Genomic DNA, 12,835 nt, shown 5'->3' with positions numbered 1-12,835 from the left:
ACACAAAAACAGCCGTCAACTTGTGATCCAGATTTTGCACTTTTTCCACACGAACAAGAGACAACTCTTCAGCCGTCAGCCATGCCCGAAAACCATGGCCAAACAGAACGCTCATGCGCATTGGCGCTGCTAGCCATCGGTCGACTTATGGCGACCAGTAGTACCGCGTCGTCGGACATGTCCCATTCAGCCCACCAGAATTTCTACTTCGATTCGCTGCGCCCAAACAATATCCTCATATAGATGGGATATTGAGCACAATGCTGACCACCAGCCCTCTCTTGGCCTCAGTCGTCTTGGACATGACGAAGAGTGTTGAGTCAACCCCGAGTGACGCGATCACAGCCGACGGCGATTTGTCCCGGGATTCGTCCGAACTTTTCGACAGCTGCAGGGTCCCGCTGCTCTGGATGCTGCTGTTCAACCTGCAGCCCTGCGAGACGCAATGACGCCTGCCAGACCGCTGCACTTATTTCAGTACCCACGAAACCTGCCGTCACCCATGACATCCTGCGACGATGTCTCAAACTTGGAGCGAAATCATGAATCCAGATCCTTCCTCGGATACGCCGTTGACTCTGGAACGGCCTTTGGTACTCGGCTCCATTGGGCAGAATCTGGGGCAACAACGGTTATACACGATCACACCTTGCATGCACAGATCTTACCCTGGGGCTGTGTTTACTCGACTTATGCCATATGGTCACACAAAACTAGGCATAGACGCGGGGAACCATTCTTGAGACTCAGATTGAGTGGTTTTCTTTATTGACAGCACAGTCTTCTGTTATGCGTTACAACCCTATCCTAACCATACCGGGTCTCGTATTTGCCCCATATGATCCCTCATTTTTTACCAGTCTTCCCTCTAGACCCAACCAATATCAAGTCTAAGAACTTGGCATCACCAGGATTTTCGACCGAAAACATTTAGCCCTCCCACACGTAGGAGCCGCCCATGTTGAGGAGCCAGATCAGGCTGTTGAACTCGAGGTCGAGGCTCCTGATTTGCCAGTGACCCTCGCGCTTGGTGGTGCCGATGATGGTGATGCCTCTGCTGGGCAGGTTGGCGGCGCCGAAGGTAGCGTGCCAGCGGAGCGCAATGGCCTCGCAGGCGACGGCGTCGACCACGTCGACAACAACAGGGAAGGGAGGGTTGGAGAGTTGCGCCTCCATGAAGATCTCCTTGGTCGCGAAGGTGGGCTCGCCGAGAGGGCGGAAGATGAAGGTGTTGATGCTGTCGGAGCGGTCGACAAAGTCGGAAGCGCAGTACTTCTCGCAGTCCTCAGGCTGGTAGTTGGAGATGAGGCGGACATAGATGTCGACGATTTCCTTGGCTTCAGCCTCAGTCATGCAGGCCTTTTCAGCCTGGCGGGAGAAGATTGAGCCCAAGGTGGGAAAGGCCGTCGCCGAGGTGGCGAGGGCGGCGATGGCAAGAGCGGAGAAGCGCATGTTGGCGGTGGTGAGGACTGGCGAGTCTGCTGATGAAGGCTAGAGGATGCTGATGAAGGCTGATGAGCTTGCTGAAGATGATCCTTTGGCTTGCCATCTCGTTTCTACTTATACACAGGTTTCGTTGGTGGTTACGATGCTATTCCCCTTGGTTTCAACCGGACTTGGGCTTTGCGGTGGGCAGAGATGCTGCTCGCTGAGAGTCTGATATTGGCGGCTAAATTTACCCAGCTATCTCCGACTTGGATTTAATTACCAACTGACGGACGTCCGATTCCAAACGCGCAACCTCCGCGCTGGGACAACATTTACCAGGTGCTGGGGATATTTGCACCTAAATACGGGTGCTTTTGCAGTATGGGCTGACCCGGGACGTTGTCGCGGGCCATCGGTGCAGTACTGCAGTTCGGACCCGGGGTGGCGCTCTTTTCATCAAATTGTTCCTCCATGATAAACAAGGCTGACGGGACAAGCCCGCTGGGCTTTTCGGATAGAGGAGCCGGAAGGACCAAACTGCTGGCGCCCGGTGTGATGGGTAGCATTCTGAGGCTCCAGCAAACATATCCGAGACTCGGCAACCAGTGCCGTCTGCGACCTCAGGGGTAGCAGTCTGTTTATATTTCACGGACAGGACCTTCGGAGCTCCAGGGCTTGGGCTTGAGTGGTCCGGCTGTAACGATGGCCTCGGTGCGTGTCGGGCGAGGACGCAGTTGTGAATCGCCAGTATCTCGCATATATCCGGTGGAGGGTCGCGGGATAGGAGCTGGTAAAACACTCTCGGGTCCGGTTGTCCCCGTTTCTGCCCGGTCGGCCGAGTCTGGATCTCGGTACGTAGAGCTTCATGTGCTTGGGGAGTAGCGACTGATTGTGATGGATTCCGGTGCTTCCTTGACAGCGCAATTCACTGCAAACCGGCTAGAAAAGCTCACCAAACGCACATGCTCTATGTTTGGTGAGTCTAGGGCTATTTTGATAACCCGTATGCCGTAGACTAATCAAGAGGCCTCGAAAAAGCCGTAACGATGAAGTTGCTCGTTATGGTACAGATACGGGTCTTACATCTTCTTCCCTTTCTGAATGCGGTGTGTGTTTGAGTCACCCACAGTATTCTTGGTAGATAGTTCCAGCAAGGCTGATCATATCTCAAAGATTCAAACAACTATGGAGTATATCCTATGAATGTCCCATCAATTTCATCAGTGCTTCCCAAATCAAGAGATGTCGTTGCAGATGGTGCTTAGGATGGGGGTTAGCTTATGTAATCCTGAACCCCTTGAGCTTTGATGATGTTAGGGTTCTTTTGAAGCTCCTGGCAAACCTCATTTCAATCAAAACAAGCCTCGTTCAGCCTCCGCCTCAGCCTTGCCGACGTTTGAACGTGGAAGGAGCGGTGCGATCCGAGATCTGCAATCAGCTGGAAGTCACCGCCTTGGAACCAGGTCACCCAATCAGCTTCGACGAACTGTTGGGCAAAGCAGTCGCGATCGTCCCCCAGGGGTTGTGCTTGAGCTTTGGGCGCCATCTGATATCCAAGAACACCAACTTTCTTGGAGTTCGCAACAACATTCTGCAACTTGTCGTCTTTTGCGTAATCATGAGCATAGTATCCCATCTCTAATCATCATACATTTCCCACTCATTTATTATCAACCCCATACAACCCTACACTTGGAACGCATTGATCCCCGTTTCGTCGTTGATATATATACCCCCCGTTTTTCCCACCACCCACCATGGGCTCAAACACCTCCCGTCCCCGGCGCTGCCAGGTAGTTGCCATGCCCCCCGAAACAATCACCATCCGCAACCTCACCATCACACCCCTGGAGCTCACGCTCGTCGAGCGCCTCGAGCCACCACTCGCCTTCATCATCCTCCCTCAGGAGAGCAACCTCGGGCTGAATAACATCACCCGCATGATCGCCGGCCGGGGAGGCCGTTCCTCCCCCGCCTCTTCCAACAACAACTCCGGATGCAACAACCCCTTCCACCACGACCCAAAACCCCGGCTCGTAACCGCCAGCCAGGCCCTCTCCGTCCCTTTGGCGCCCTTTACGGAATCCCCAACGACCGTCTTCCCCCCGTCAGGAGACTGCCACCACCAAGGGGAGCAACTCCGTCTCACCTTTTCAGAAACAACCTGCCCATCCAACAGATACACCTGCGAAATACCGGGCTTATCCGAAAAATCTATCGAGCTGGTTTTTATCGGTGAGAACAATGCCACGGCCAAGGAGATTACCGCGATTTACCTCCCTCATGTGCCTTACCTCGCCCTGTTTTCCTCTGCGCAGCTTGCGAGCTGGATGTCAAAACTGCCGGATGAGATACCGCTCAGTTCGCTGAGCATACCCGGCACGCACAACAGTGCTACATGTCATGTGGCCTTGCCTAGCGTGCGATGCCAGGCGGTGACCGTGACGGAGCAGCTGGACAATGGGGTTAGGTTTTTGGACGTGAGGGTCAACTGCCCTAATTTGGATGTCGACCAGCCCGAGAGGCCGGAGCTGGCGTTGGTGCATGCTGCTTTTCCTGTTGCGCTGAGCGGGGCGAGGTATTTGAGTGGGTTGCTGGAGGAGGTTTATTGTTTCCTAGAGGAGAGGCCGACGGAGACGGTGATCATGTCACTGAAAAGGGAGGGGACGGGGAGGGGGGGTGATCAGTTGTTTGGGAAGATTTTGAGAAAGTGGTATCTGGGGAGTGATAGGTGGTATACGAAGGGGAGGATACCCAGTCTGGGGGAGGTGAGGGGGAAGGTGGTGCTAATCAGGAGGTTTTGTTGTGAGGGGCTGGGGGAGGAGGAGGGGGGGATTGATGGGTCAGTATGGCCGGATAATGTGGCGGATGGGGTTTGCGGTTCGGGGAGGATCAGGATACAGGATTTTTATGAGGTTGGGAGGGTGGAGCAGATTGAGAGTAAGATTGACTATGCTTGTCGGGAGCTGGAGAGGTCGGCGAGGATGTGCTTGAAGTTGCCGTGTGGGGTGGAGGAGTTGAGGGCACAGAGGGAGGAGATGCCGCTTTATATCAACTTTTTGTCGGCGTCGAGCTTTTTCAACTCGAGTCTTTGGCCGGATCGTATTGCGGGAAAGGTCAATCCGAGGATGGTTGAGTATCTTTGTCGGAACCATGCTGTAGAAGGGAGGGGGGGTTTGGGGATAAGGTGGTGGGTGATGCGGCGACTGGGGTGGTGGTGACGGATTGGGTTGGGCATGGGGGTGATTGGGATTTGGTGAGGTGTATTGTCGGGTGGAATGCCAGGTTGCAGCTGAAGATCTAGAGGGCTCAGTTGTTGCTCATGGCTGAAGAGATGAGATGTGAGGAGTGCAGGAAGTATTACCAAGAGTTGGGGGGGTTGGGTATTAAATGATGGCAACAACCGGACTTCTTTCCTTGGGGGAGGAGGAGGAGGACACTATTACAGAGTAAAATTCTGAACAGGACAAGAACCTTTAATCCTAAATATGGCGGCGGGACAGCTGTTGATCAGCAAGACAAATTGACAATAGAGTAGTTTACCATTGGGACCCAACATGACAATGTGTGGTGCTGTTCATCTTGATCTCAAGTTGATCATGGCAGGACCGATGCAAAGCTTCCAGGTTCAACACGGTGTGGTGTAAGATACATACAGCTATTGCGTGGAACAGCAACACGTCTTGGGCCTACTACCGTCAAAACAGACAACAGACCCGTCATGCAGAGCCACCGTCCCAAAGATCAAGACAGCTCTTGCAAGACATGGGCAACATCACAAAACACACGGACAGAAGCATGAGAACAGAAAGTTGTGACAAAGTCATTGTATTGATAGCAGCAAAAGCCACCATGATATATCTACACCAGCCCGAACCTCATCCGACCAAAAGACTAACAACACTAGAGGACAGTCAGCACAGTCCAGCAAAAGGAATGGTGTCATGAAAGCACATGAAGAACCTCATCAGTTCTCCAAGGTGAAAATTGTCTCATCAGAATGAACTCAGAGTCAAATGCAGGTAGGAAAGGGTATCATCCGCAAGGCAGGGAAGAAAGCAGTGAAGGGGAGAGCGAGAGAAGATGCTTACATCTTTGCAGTCAAGGTGAGAGCTCGTGACGCTACGATATTACCTGACCACCAAAGTTGGTCAGCATGGATTCCAAAACTTGGTCCAGTAAACGAAGTCGTTGTTTCGTTATCAAGTCTCAGGCTGTATCATGTTAGTGAATGACCTCTCTGGCAAGGAGTCAGGGTCCAACATACCTCATTAAATCAGATTTTGTTTATATGTTCATTTCCAACCCGAAGGCGGATCAAACAGTGTGAATATCGCATCATCATATTGATAGTGTTGCCAGCCAAGAAGAAGAGGGAGAATGAATTACCTGAACACGGCAATGTTAGTCAACGGCTCATGTCCTGGCAAGCGTTTGTCAAGCGAAAAGACAACGGCACAATCAGGTGACGAGTTCTCAACAAGAATTTCTCTCCAACCCCCCTCACAGGATGTACAGTCCCGCTTTTGATGAAGAGAGCCAGAGAGGCTTCGTTTATGTCCGCCCGTTCGTTCAAATTTTCGTCATGGTGTCTTGGGATGTGGAGAGAGAATGGGCTTGAGCATACCTGCACGATTGAACGTTAGCATCGCTGCGATGAAACAAGAGGCAGTAGACAATCGAGAAGTGGTGCCAGAGTCAGACAAGGCTGAAACTTATATAACGGTGATTCCACATGGTTTATTAAGAATGAGGAATTCCTATTGGTTTTCTATCATCACCAAGGCAGGAGGGTGAAAGAAAGGAAAAGTCGACGAACCTTTTGAGACCAAGTTGTTGGTGAGGGATGATTCAAGTTGAATTGGTCGGCAATTGAATCTCATTCGACACTGGAAGGACGTTAGCACCTGTCGCGAAAAACACCCGCTCCAGACAAGTTGTTGCGATTCGTGTGCTCTCAGTCGAAAGGTTATCCCCACGGCGTGGTCGGAGTTGGATTGTTCAATGATTTGTGATATCATCATAGGAGCGGTCTCTGGTGCAGAAGGAATTGATGAGAAGATGAGCTTACCTTGCCAAATGGAGGTCGAAGCCGAGGAAATGTGACCTGCGCGCTTTCCTCTGCGTGGTGTTGTGGGAGAAAGGGAAGCGTTGCGAGCTTGGGGAAAATTTTGGAGCTATTAAAAAACCAATCGGTGGGGGCTCGATAAGATAAGGGAACGGCCGCTTCAGCTGGTGACCCATAAATAATCCGGTACAACGCGATAGATGCATAGTCCGGAAGACGCTCTCGTTAAGTGCATTCCCCGGGAGTTGCAGATCCATTCGCTAGCAACGAACCTTGGCGCTCCACCTGACCCCAGTTGCCATCATTCTTGGCAAGGCACATCTGCCGTGGCGAACGCTTATCGATAACTGATCTACGTATGTAAGGCGGTGCACCCGCCTCTCCTCTGAACATCCTCTTGCTTCCTCATCATCCACGAGGCCTCTCTGCTCGAACAGGCACTGAAGCTTCAGCGACTGTTTCAAGCCACCATGTCTCCGTCCGCCGGAGGCGTGCTGGCTACGGCCGCACTGCGAGCACTTCGCAAGAATCTCGCAAGCACCTCCAAAATGGTGGCCAAGCTCGTCCGCTCCAAGCTCGCCGCCACCCGAGCCACTGTTGCCGAACTTCAACCCATCGCCATTCGAAGCAACGCGCGCCAGCCTATTCACCCTGCAGCCTTTCTGCGTCAGCAAAAGCGCGCCGGAGGATCAAAGTGGTATTCTACTGCCAACTTCAACGCTGCCGTTCGTCGTTACCTCAGCACCGGCAATGCCGGTCAATCGAATGCCGGTGGCTTCCGCTTTGATCGTTCCAAGCTTCCCATCTCCAACACTTCCCGAGCTGTATCCCAGCTCACCTCTCGGGCACCATTCGCATCCACTCTTCGCCCCAATCTCACCGGTGGTGCTCTTCCAAGAACAGCTGGAGGATATGCGATGCCTGGTTGTGGACGAACTGGGGGAGCGCGATTCTTCAGCCATACTCCCGCGGCTCCGGCTCAGGTGGTTCAGAATGTGAGCCAAGCCATGAGGGCTTTCTGGCTTTCTGGTCAGCGGGCAAGATACGACGGTCTTGGACCCAACGGCGAGAAGAGGTACCGAGCTGTAGGTGCTACTCAGGAGGCAGCGCGTGCTCGCATGGGTTACACCCCTCGAAATGCCCCTGGATCATTCATCGACTTCCAGGTTGGTCCCACGATCACCGCTCTCAGCCCTCTCGGTGCTGCTCTTCCCCTCGGAGCTGCTGCCGCCAAGGGCGCTACCACCCTCAATAAGGAAGGCTTTCTAGACGTTCTGTCCGTTGATTTCGCGCGTGTCCTCAAGGATCTCGCCGCCGTCATGACTGATCTGAAGAAAGTGGCTGACCTGGGGGACCTACCAATCGCATTGGAAAAGGGCAACGTTCTGAGGATACGATTCCCAGGTGTCGACGCGCAAACGGTTGAACGCTTGTGTGATGACATCGGTGTCCAACGGGGCGTTATTGGGCAGGACCCAGACTTTGATGCCAGTGCCGGGGTGCCAGTCGCGCTTCGGTTCCCTTTTGCACCAGGTGGAAGCTGTGCTAATACAATAACTTCCCCTGGGGGATCGCTTCGGTCACACGATTCCGAGTCTTCAGATATCGAAGAGGCGTTCTTTGTGAAGGAGATCGAAGAGAACCCTTGGCACTTGTCCTCGCTGGAAGATTATGAAGAAGGCTATGAGAGTGCCACGCCACTTGATCTTGGTTCGAGCAACTCAGGGGATTATGAAGGACTCGAAGGCATATACCGCTTCATTGAAGAGTGCGATCGAGCAAAGGGGTTACTCTGATCCTTCCCGCTCAAATGATGCGGTGCAAGATGGGCGTTTGAGAGGCCATTGGGGTGGAATGATATCACAGCAGGTTATGAACATCTCCTTTCTCATTTGTTAAGCTGTTTTGTTTTTTTTTGCGTTACGGAACGGGGTACAATCAGGCCCTGGAGATAGGAATGTCAGATTGTCGAAATCAGATCTATATACACCATATCTCCCGCAAAGAATGCTTGACGCCAGTCAAAGCTGTCATTGCTTCCCCCTTGTCTGATAATACATCGCCACAAACGAGTGTCCACCAACAGAGGTGATGCAAATCACTTTATATAGCTTCTAACACACTGCCAAGCCCCCTTCTCTTCCGTATCTCCTCGTCCTGGAACGAGGTGCTCTTTGCTCGACAGCATGGAACAGAGCAAGTGGTGTTTCTGCTATTCGTGGAACTTTTGACATCTAGCCTCAGAAGCCACTGCTGCATCTGGATCTGGCTTCGTCAAGGCCAAGGGCTTAGTTGGTAGTCTGTTCCAGGTCGAAACTTGTCTCTCCATGGTCCCTGAGAATCAGATGACTGCAATTTCTGGGGCTTTCCTCTAAACATTCATTGCTCTTGACCTTGAGTCGAATGTAGCCTCACGGCGGTGCCTGTCACAGTCGGTTGGTGTTGCATGGAAGCCTACGCTTGGAATAAAATCATTGGACCATGGGAAACTCCCCCGACAACTGGGATGATTACCCCTACACCAATCCATTTACAATTAGCTAAAAAGCAGCAGAGAATGCTCACACAAGATATCAATCAAAGCCACAAGCAGAAAAAGCAAAAGAGAAGGAACAGGCGCAATTGCGCGATCCGGGATTCGAACCCGGGTCCCTCGCTAGACCAAGAGGTGATGGGAAGCGAGGATTCTAACCACTAAACTAACCGCGCCTTTTTTCCTTTGTATGGCTGTTGGAAGTGGTGTCTGGATTATTATCCCTAATATGCATCGCATAAGCTGTTATATTGGTGAAATGGGCCATGTTGGAGTGGAATTCACTGTTGAGCTTCCTTGGGATGGTTGGTAGGTAGCTCGCAGGCCAAACGATGGCGTACGAGCTTAAGCTACCATCTACATGGCAGATTCTTCCGGTGATGTCAGTCACTCAAATGGATCCTCTCCTGCTATCTCACACCCCGAGTACACGAGCTCAAACGATAGGTATATGCATGGTGAGCAAGCGCCACAACGGTTGTCGTCCTTAATCTCGACGTGCCCATGTTACCAATTTGGTTCGATGAGATCTCTGGACCTAGCGCCACGCCCCCTTCCCGCCGATACGTTAGGTTCGAGAAGCCTCACGGTTCAACCCATGACTAACAAACTTTATCAGATACCTACCCATGGACGGCACGCTTTTCTCTCTCCTCTTGGATTGGAGGATGGTCTACGTCACGACAGAAAAAACCATCAACAGAAATTCGTTTCGTTCTGCCCAGCGATGAACTCAGGCGAGAAAAGAAAACGAGGACGCGAGGTGATACCGCTCCCGCGCCATGATCCAGTTATAGACTCCACGGCACCAATTCTGGTAAGGGGACAAGGAGATTCGAACAACAGCGACGAGGACGAGCTCCAAAATCCAAAGAAGCGGCAATGTATTGATCACAGCTCAGTTCCTCGGGCAACGCTCGCTCCCGCCACTTGGCCAGTATTTCGTCTAAGCGAGGATGGAGCACTTTGGATTGATTGGGAGGTTGAAGGGGCAAAGATGTTGGTATTGAATAAAGGATTCGATGACAGGTTCGTACTGCCCAGGGCAGATTATCGTCGCTGCTACTATCGATGAAGCTTTTGCTCACCTACTTTCTTTGCAGCAACCCAAAGGTGATCCAGTTCCAGGCTGCGAAAGAAAGGAGCCTTCTTGGCCACGGCATTTGCAAGATCTGACGCTTGTTTAACCCAGCCAAGTCGCTCTAGATCTCGAAATATGGCGGGTACCATATCAATGGGGATTAAGATCCCAGGGCAACTGGTATAGTTATATTGAGTCCATATTGTTGCCTGAAAAAATTGAGAGGATGGCAATCCTACCAGTACTTTGAAGACTGTTGTGTCTCACGAGTGAGATTCTCGAAATGAAGCTTCGAGAGACTCGAGGTTTCCAACTTTTGGTACAGTCGAAGGGCAGTATCATGCTGGATGTCGTGGACCACCGTTCTCTCGAGCAATCTCTGAATGAATCCAAGAATTACAGACAGCCCAGCCCGGGGGTCTGAAACAATTGGCATGATTCTAAAATACGCTTTTAGCATGGTGTGCTGGGATCCACCAACATGTACCTGTTCACGTACCTGAACTCTAGAAAGCCGACATTCAAATAGTCAAGACTAAAATCCACAAGGGCAACGGCGTCTGACGCTCCGAGGCTCTTCCTATCCAACCTTCCCAAATTCTGATAATTCTGAGCCAAAGTTACCAATTTCACCAGTTCCGCAGACAAAAACGCCTGGCAGGAGTCATTTTGGGTGAAGAACTGAGAAAAGGCTTTGATGGGGGCGAAGCGTGCGTGGATACGGTAGATTGTTTCGAGGACAGAAGACAGCCTAGAATTGTCATGCCTGATATCAGTGGGTGAACCGAGACCATTGTTGGATGGTGAGAAGCCTACGCTTTCTGTAACAGCGGATGATGAATGCAACCCAGCCTCATCACGACAGCCTTCTCAACTGCGGAGACCAGTTTTTGAGATGACTCAATCTGCCCATTGCTGGCAACATGCACAAAGGCTTCGTAATCTTGAGCACGAAGAGACGCCTCGATGGTGAGCAAGATTGTGTCTTCGGGCCAGCTTTGGATGTGAGCTTCCATGCAGAATGTCTTGATTTGAAACCACAAATCTGCATGTGGAAGATAATCTGCAAGCGCTTGAGTGATGAAGCACTCCGTGATAGCCGGGGTTGTGAAGGCACCAGTCATGGCACGGAGATTCTGGTAGGGAATCAGGACAACCGCCTATATACATCAGTCAACCTAGTTCACCAGACTCATACGAAGAAAACATACAGCAAGTCGAGATCGTTGTGTACCCCGCGGTTGATGTGTCGTGTGTTAGTTTCAACATACTATGTATAACCTGTTCTGACCAACTTGGTCCGCGTCGTGCTCCTCGACATACTCCTCGACTGGTTTCAGCCCGTCGAAGTAAGTCGGCACCAATGGGTTGCCAATATCAAGCTTCACGTTGGAGACTTGCAACTGTGGTGTCAAGTGTTGTGGTGTCAAGTGTAGTGTCATTGTGTGGTTTTCCTCTTGGATTGACGTTACCGATCGGTGCTGGAGTGGCTTGTCTGCTTCAGGTATCGACAAGCGGCCAACTATCTTTCGTTCCAAAGTAGCAAGAAAGACAGCAAGCCCGTTGATTGACATTCTTGCTGTAGAAGGTTGACGTAGCCATAGGCTGCATAATTGATAGGTAGGCCAGCCTGATTGAAAGAGCTCAAGATGTGACACAGATACGGATGATCGTTGGGGTTTGGCATTCAGGTAGCAAGAAGTCACGACAGGTCACCACTTAACCCGTGAGTGAAGCCGACAGAAGGAAGGGAGGTGGGGAATGTCTGACCAAGTTGAACGTGAGCATCCACCTGAAACTGGTCAAGACCGGAAGGAAACCATGCTTGACATCAGAATACTTATAATCCAGTGGTTAAGATTCAGTGTTAGTGTTATGGGAGTTTCGGTGTTCTCACCAGGCCGCCAGATAACTGGAGCTTTCTGAAATGAGTGGGTAACTTCTGTTCGATCGCCCATACTGGAAGAAGAGCCTTCCGTCACTGTGCTCGGAAGGGAGTCCGATCATCAAAGTAGCAAAACCAGTCGGGGGAGTTAACAACGCTATAGCTGGTCAGCTCTAGAATCCTATCAACTGATCATCCGCCACTTACAATTTGCAATGTTCAAGTGATGCACCTCGCTCGGCGACCCAAAGGCTGCTGGGTTCTGCATGGCATTCGGGAGCACCCGACTCGTTGGCAGCAGTCAAGATGACAACGTCGAGCCAGCTAATCCAAGCTACCGACTGGATAATATTGAATTTGGATGAGTCCAGTGTCCAGAGCTTGGGGTGGCGGTGAGATCGAGCAGTGGAAACGATGCGATGCGCAAACTCTTTGTGATAAAAACTTCGACAGAGGAATCTCGCCCACTCCGATAATCCAAATGTCGAACTAACACAAATCGTCAATTTTTTGAAACATGCACTACGCCGGCTTCGCGGTGCTAGAGCTTAGGGCTCGTTCGAGGTTTGGCTTGAAGCCCTCGTCAGTAGCCATAGTGAGGAAGTGGGCGTAGGCCAGGTTGTTTGTTGTTGAGTGTAAAGAAGAAAGTGGAAATCGAAAGGCAGCAAGTTGATATCACGGTGGAATTACTAGTCAGAGTTTTACAATGGGAAGGCGCCATTCCAACGCTCCTTTCTCCTCTGCTCGGTGTGGTCGATGGGCCTAGCACGTGGTGGGCAAAAGATGGAAACTGCTATTTGGAAAGATGGGACGTCCTGAAAGCTAAGGAAGTCAACACGT

At 51.4% G+C, this 12,835-nt stretch overlaps 6 protein-coding genes and 1 non-coding gene across 7 annotated transcripts; 2 read left to right on the top strand and 5 right to left on the bottom strand.

Moving 5' to 3' along the window:
* Positions 1-930: 930 nt before the first annotated feature.
* QC764_103580 (uncharacterized protein) lies at positions 931-1,452 on the bottom strand (the record flags this gene model as incomplete). Its single annotated transcript, XM_062941593.1, has 1 exon — positions 931-1,452. The coding sequence occupies one exon, from the start codon at positions 1,450-1,452 to the stop codon at positions 931-933; it is 522 nt and encodes a 173-aa protein (XP_062804466.1).
* A 1,733-nt stretch (positions 1,453-3,185) lies between these two features.
* On the top strand, positions 3,186-4,649 carry QC764_103570 (uncharacterized protein; the record flags this gene model as incomplete). The annotated part of the gene is made up of 1 exon (XM_062941592.1): positions 3,186-4,649. One exon carries the CDS (start codon positions 3,186-3,188, stop codon positions 4,647-4,649), a length of 1,464 nt encoding a protein of 487 aa, XP_062804465.1.
* A 591-nt stretch (positions 4,650-5,240) lies between these two features.
* QC764_0004480 (uncharacterized protein) lies at positions 5,241-6,672 on the bottom strand (the record flags this gene model as incomplete). Its single annotated transcript, XM_062939765.1, has 3 exons — positions 5,241-5,642; positions 5,696-6,055; positions 6,500-6,672. 2 exons carry the CDS (start codon positions 6,670-6,672, stop codon positions 6,001-6,003), a joined length of 228 nt encoding a protein of 75 aa, XP_062804464.1. The 3' UTR covers positions 5,241-5,642; positions 5,696-6,000.
* A 294-nt stretch (positions 6,673-6,966) lies between these two features.
* On the top strand, positions 6,967-8,292 carry QC764_103550 (uncharacterized protein; the record flags this gene model as incomplete). The annotated part of the gene is made up of 1 exon (XM_062941591.1): positions 6,967-8,292. The coding sequence occupies one exon, from the start codon at positions 6,967-6,969 to the stop codon at positions 8,290-8,292; it is 1,326 nt and encodes a 441-aa protein (XP_062804463.1).
* An 827-nt stretch (positions 8,293-9,119) lies between these two features.
* QC764_0004460 lies at positions 9,120-9,205 on the bottom strand. Its single transcript has one exon. It is a non-coding gene; the product is annotated as a tRNA-Gly (tRNA).
* Positions 9,206-10,193: 988 nt separating this feature from the next.
* On the bottom strand, positions 10,194-11,684 carry QC764_103545 (uncharacterized protein; the record flags this gene model as incomplete). The annotated part of the gene is made up of 4 exons (XM_062941590.1): positions 10,194-10,550; positions 10,610-10,861; positions 10,927-11,270; positions 11,406-11,684. 4 exons carry the CDS (start codon positions 11,682-11,684, stop codon positions 10,346-10,348), a joined length of 1,080 nt encoding a protein of 359 aa, XP_062804462.1. The 3' UTR covers positions 10,194-10,345.
* A 128-nt stretch (positions 11,685-11,812) lies between these two features.
* QC764_0004440 (uncharacterized protein) lies at positions 11,813-12,620 on the bottom strand (the record flags this gene model as incomplete). The annotated part of the gene is made up of 2 exons (XM_062939764.1): positions 12,203-12,620; positions 11,813-11,934 (listed from the first exon to the last, which is right to left on the bottom strand). Exons 1-2 carry the CDS (start codon positions 12,261-12,263, stop codon positions 11,813-11,815), a joined length of 183 nt encoding a protein of 60 aa, XP_062804461.1. The 5' UTR covers positions 12,264-12,620.
* Positions 12,621-12,835: the final 215 nt, after the last annotated feature.

This window comes from Podospora pseudoanserina, chromosome 1 (assembly GCF_035222485.1).
Source record: "Podospora pseudoanserina strain CBS 124.78 chromosome 1, whole genome shotgun sequence".
NCBI lineage: Eukaryota > Fungi > Ascomycota > Sordariomycetes > Sordariales > Podosporaceae > Podospora > Podospora pseudoanserina.
Note: the sequence above shows the minus strand (reverse complement) of the source record. Positions and strands in the feature narration are given on the sequence as shown.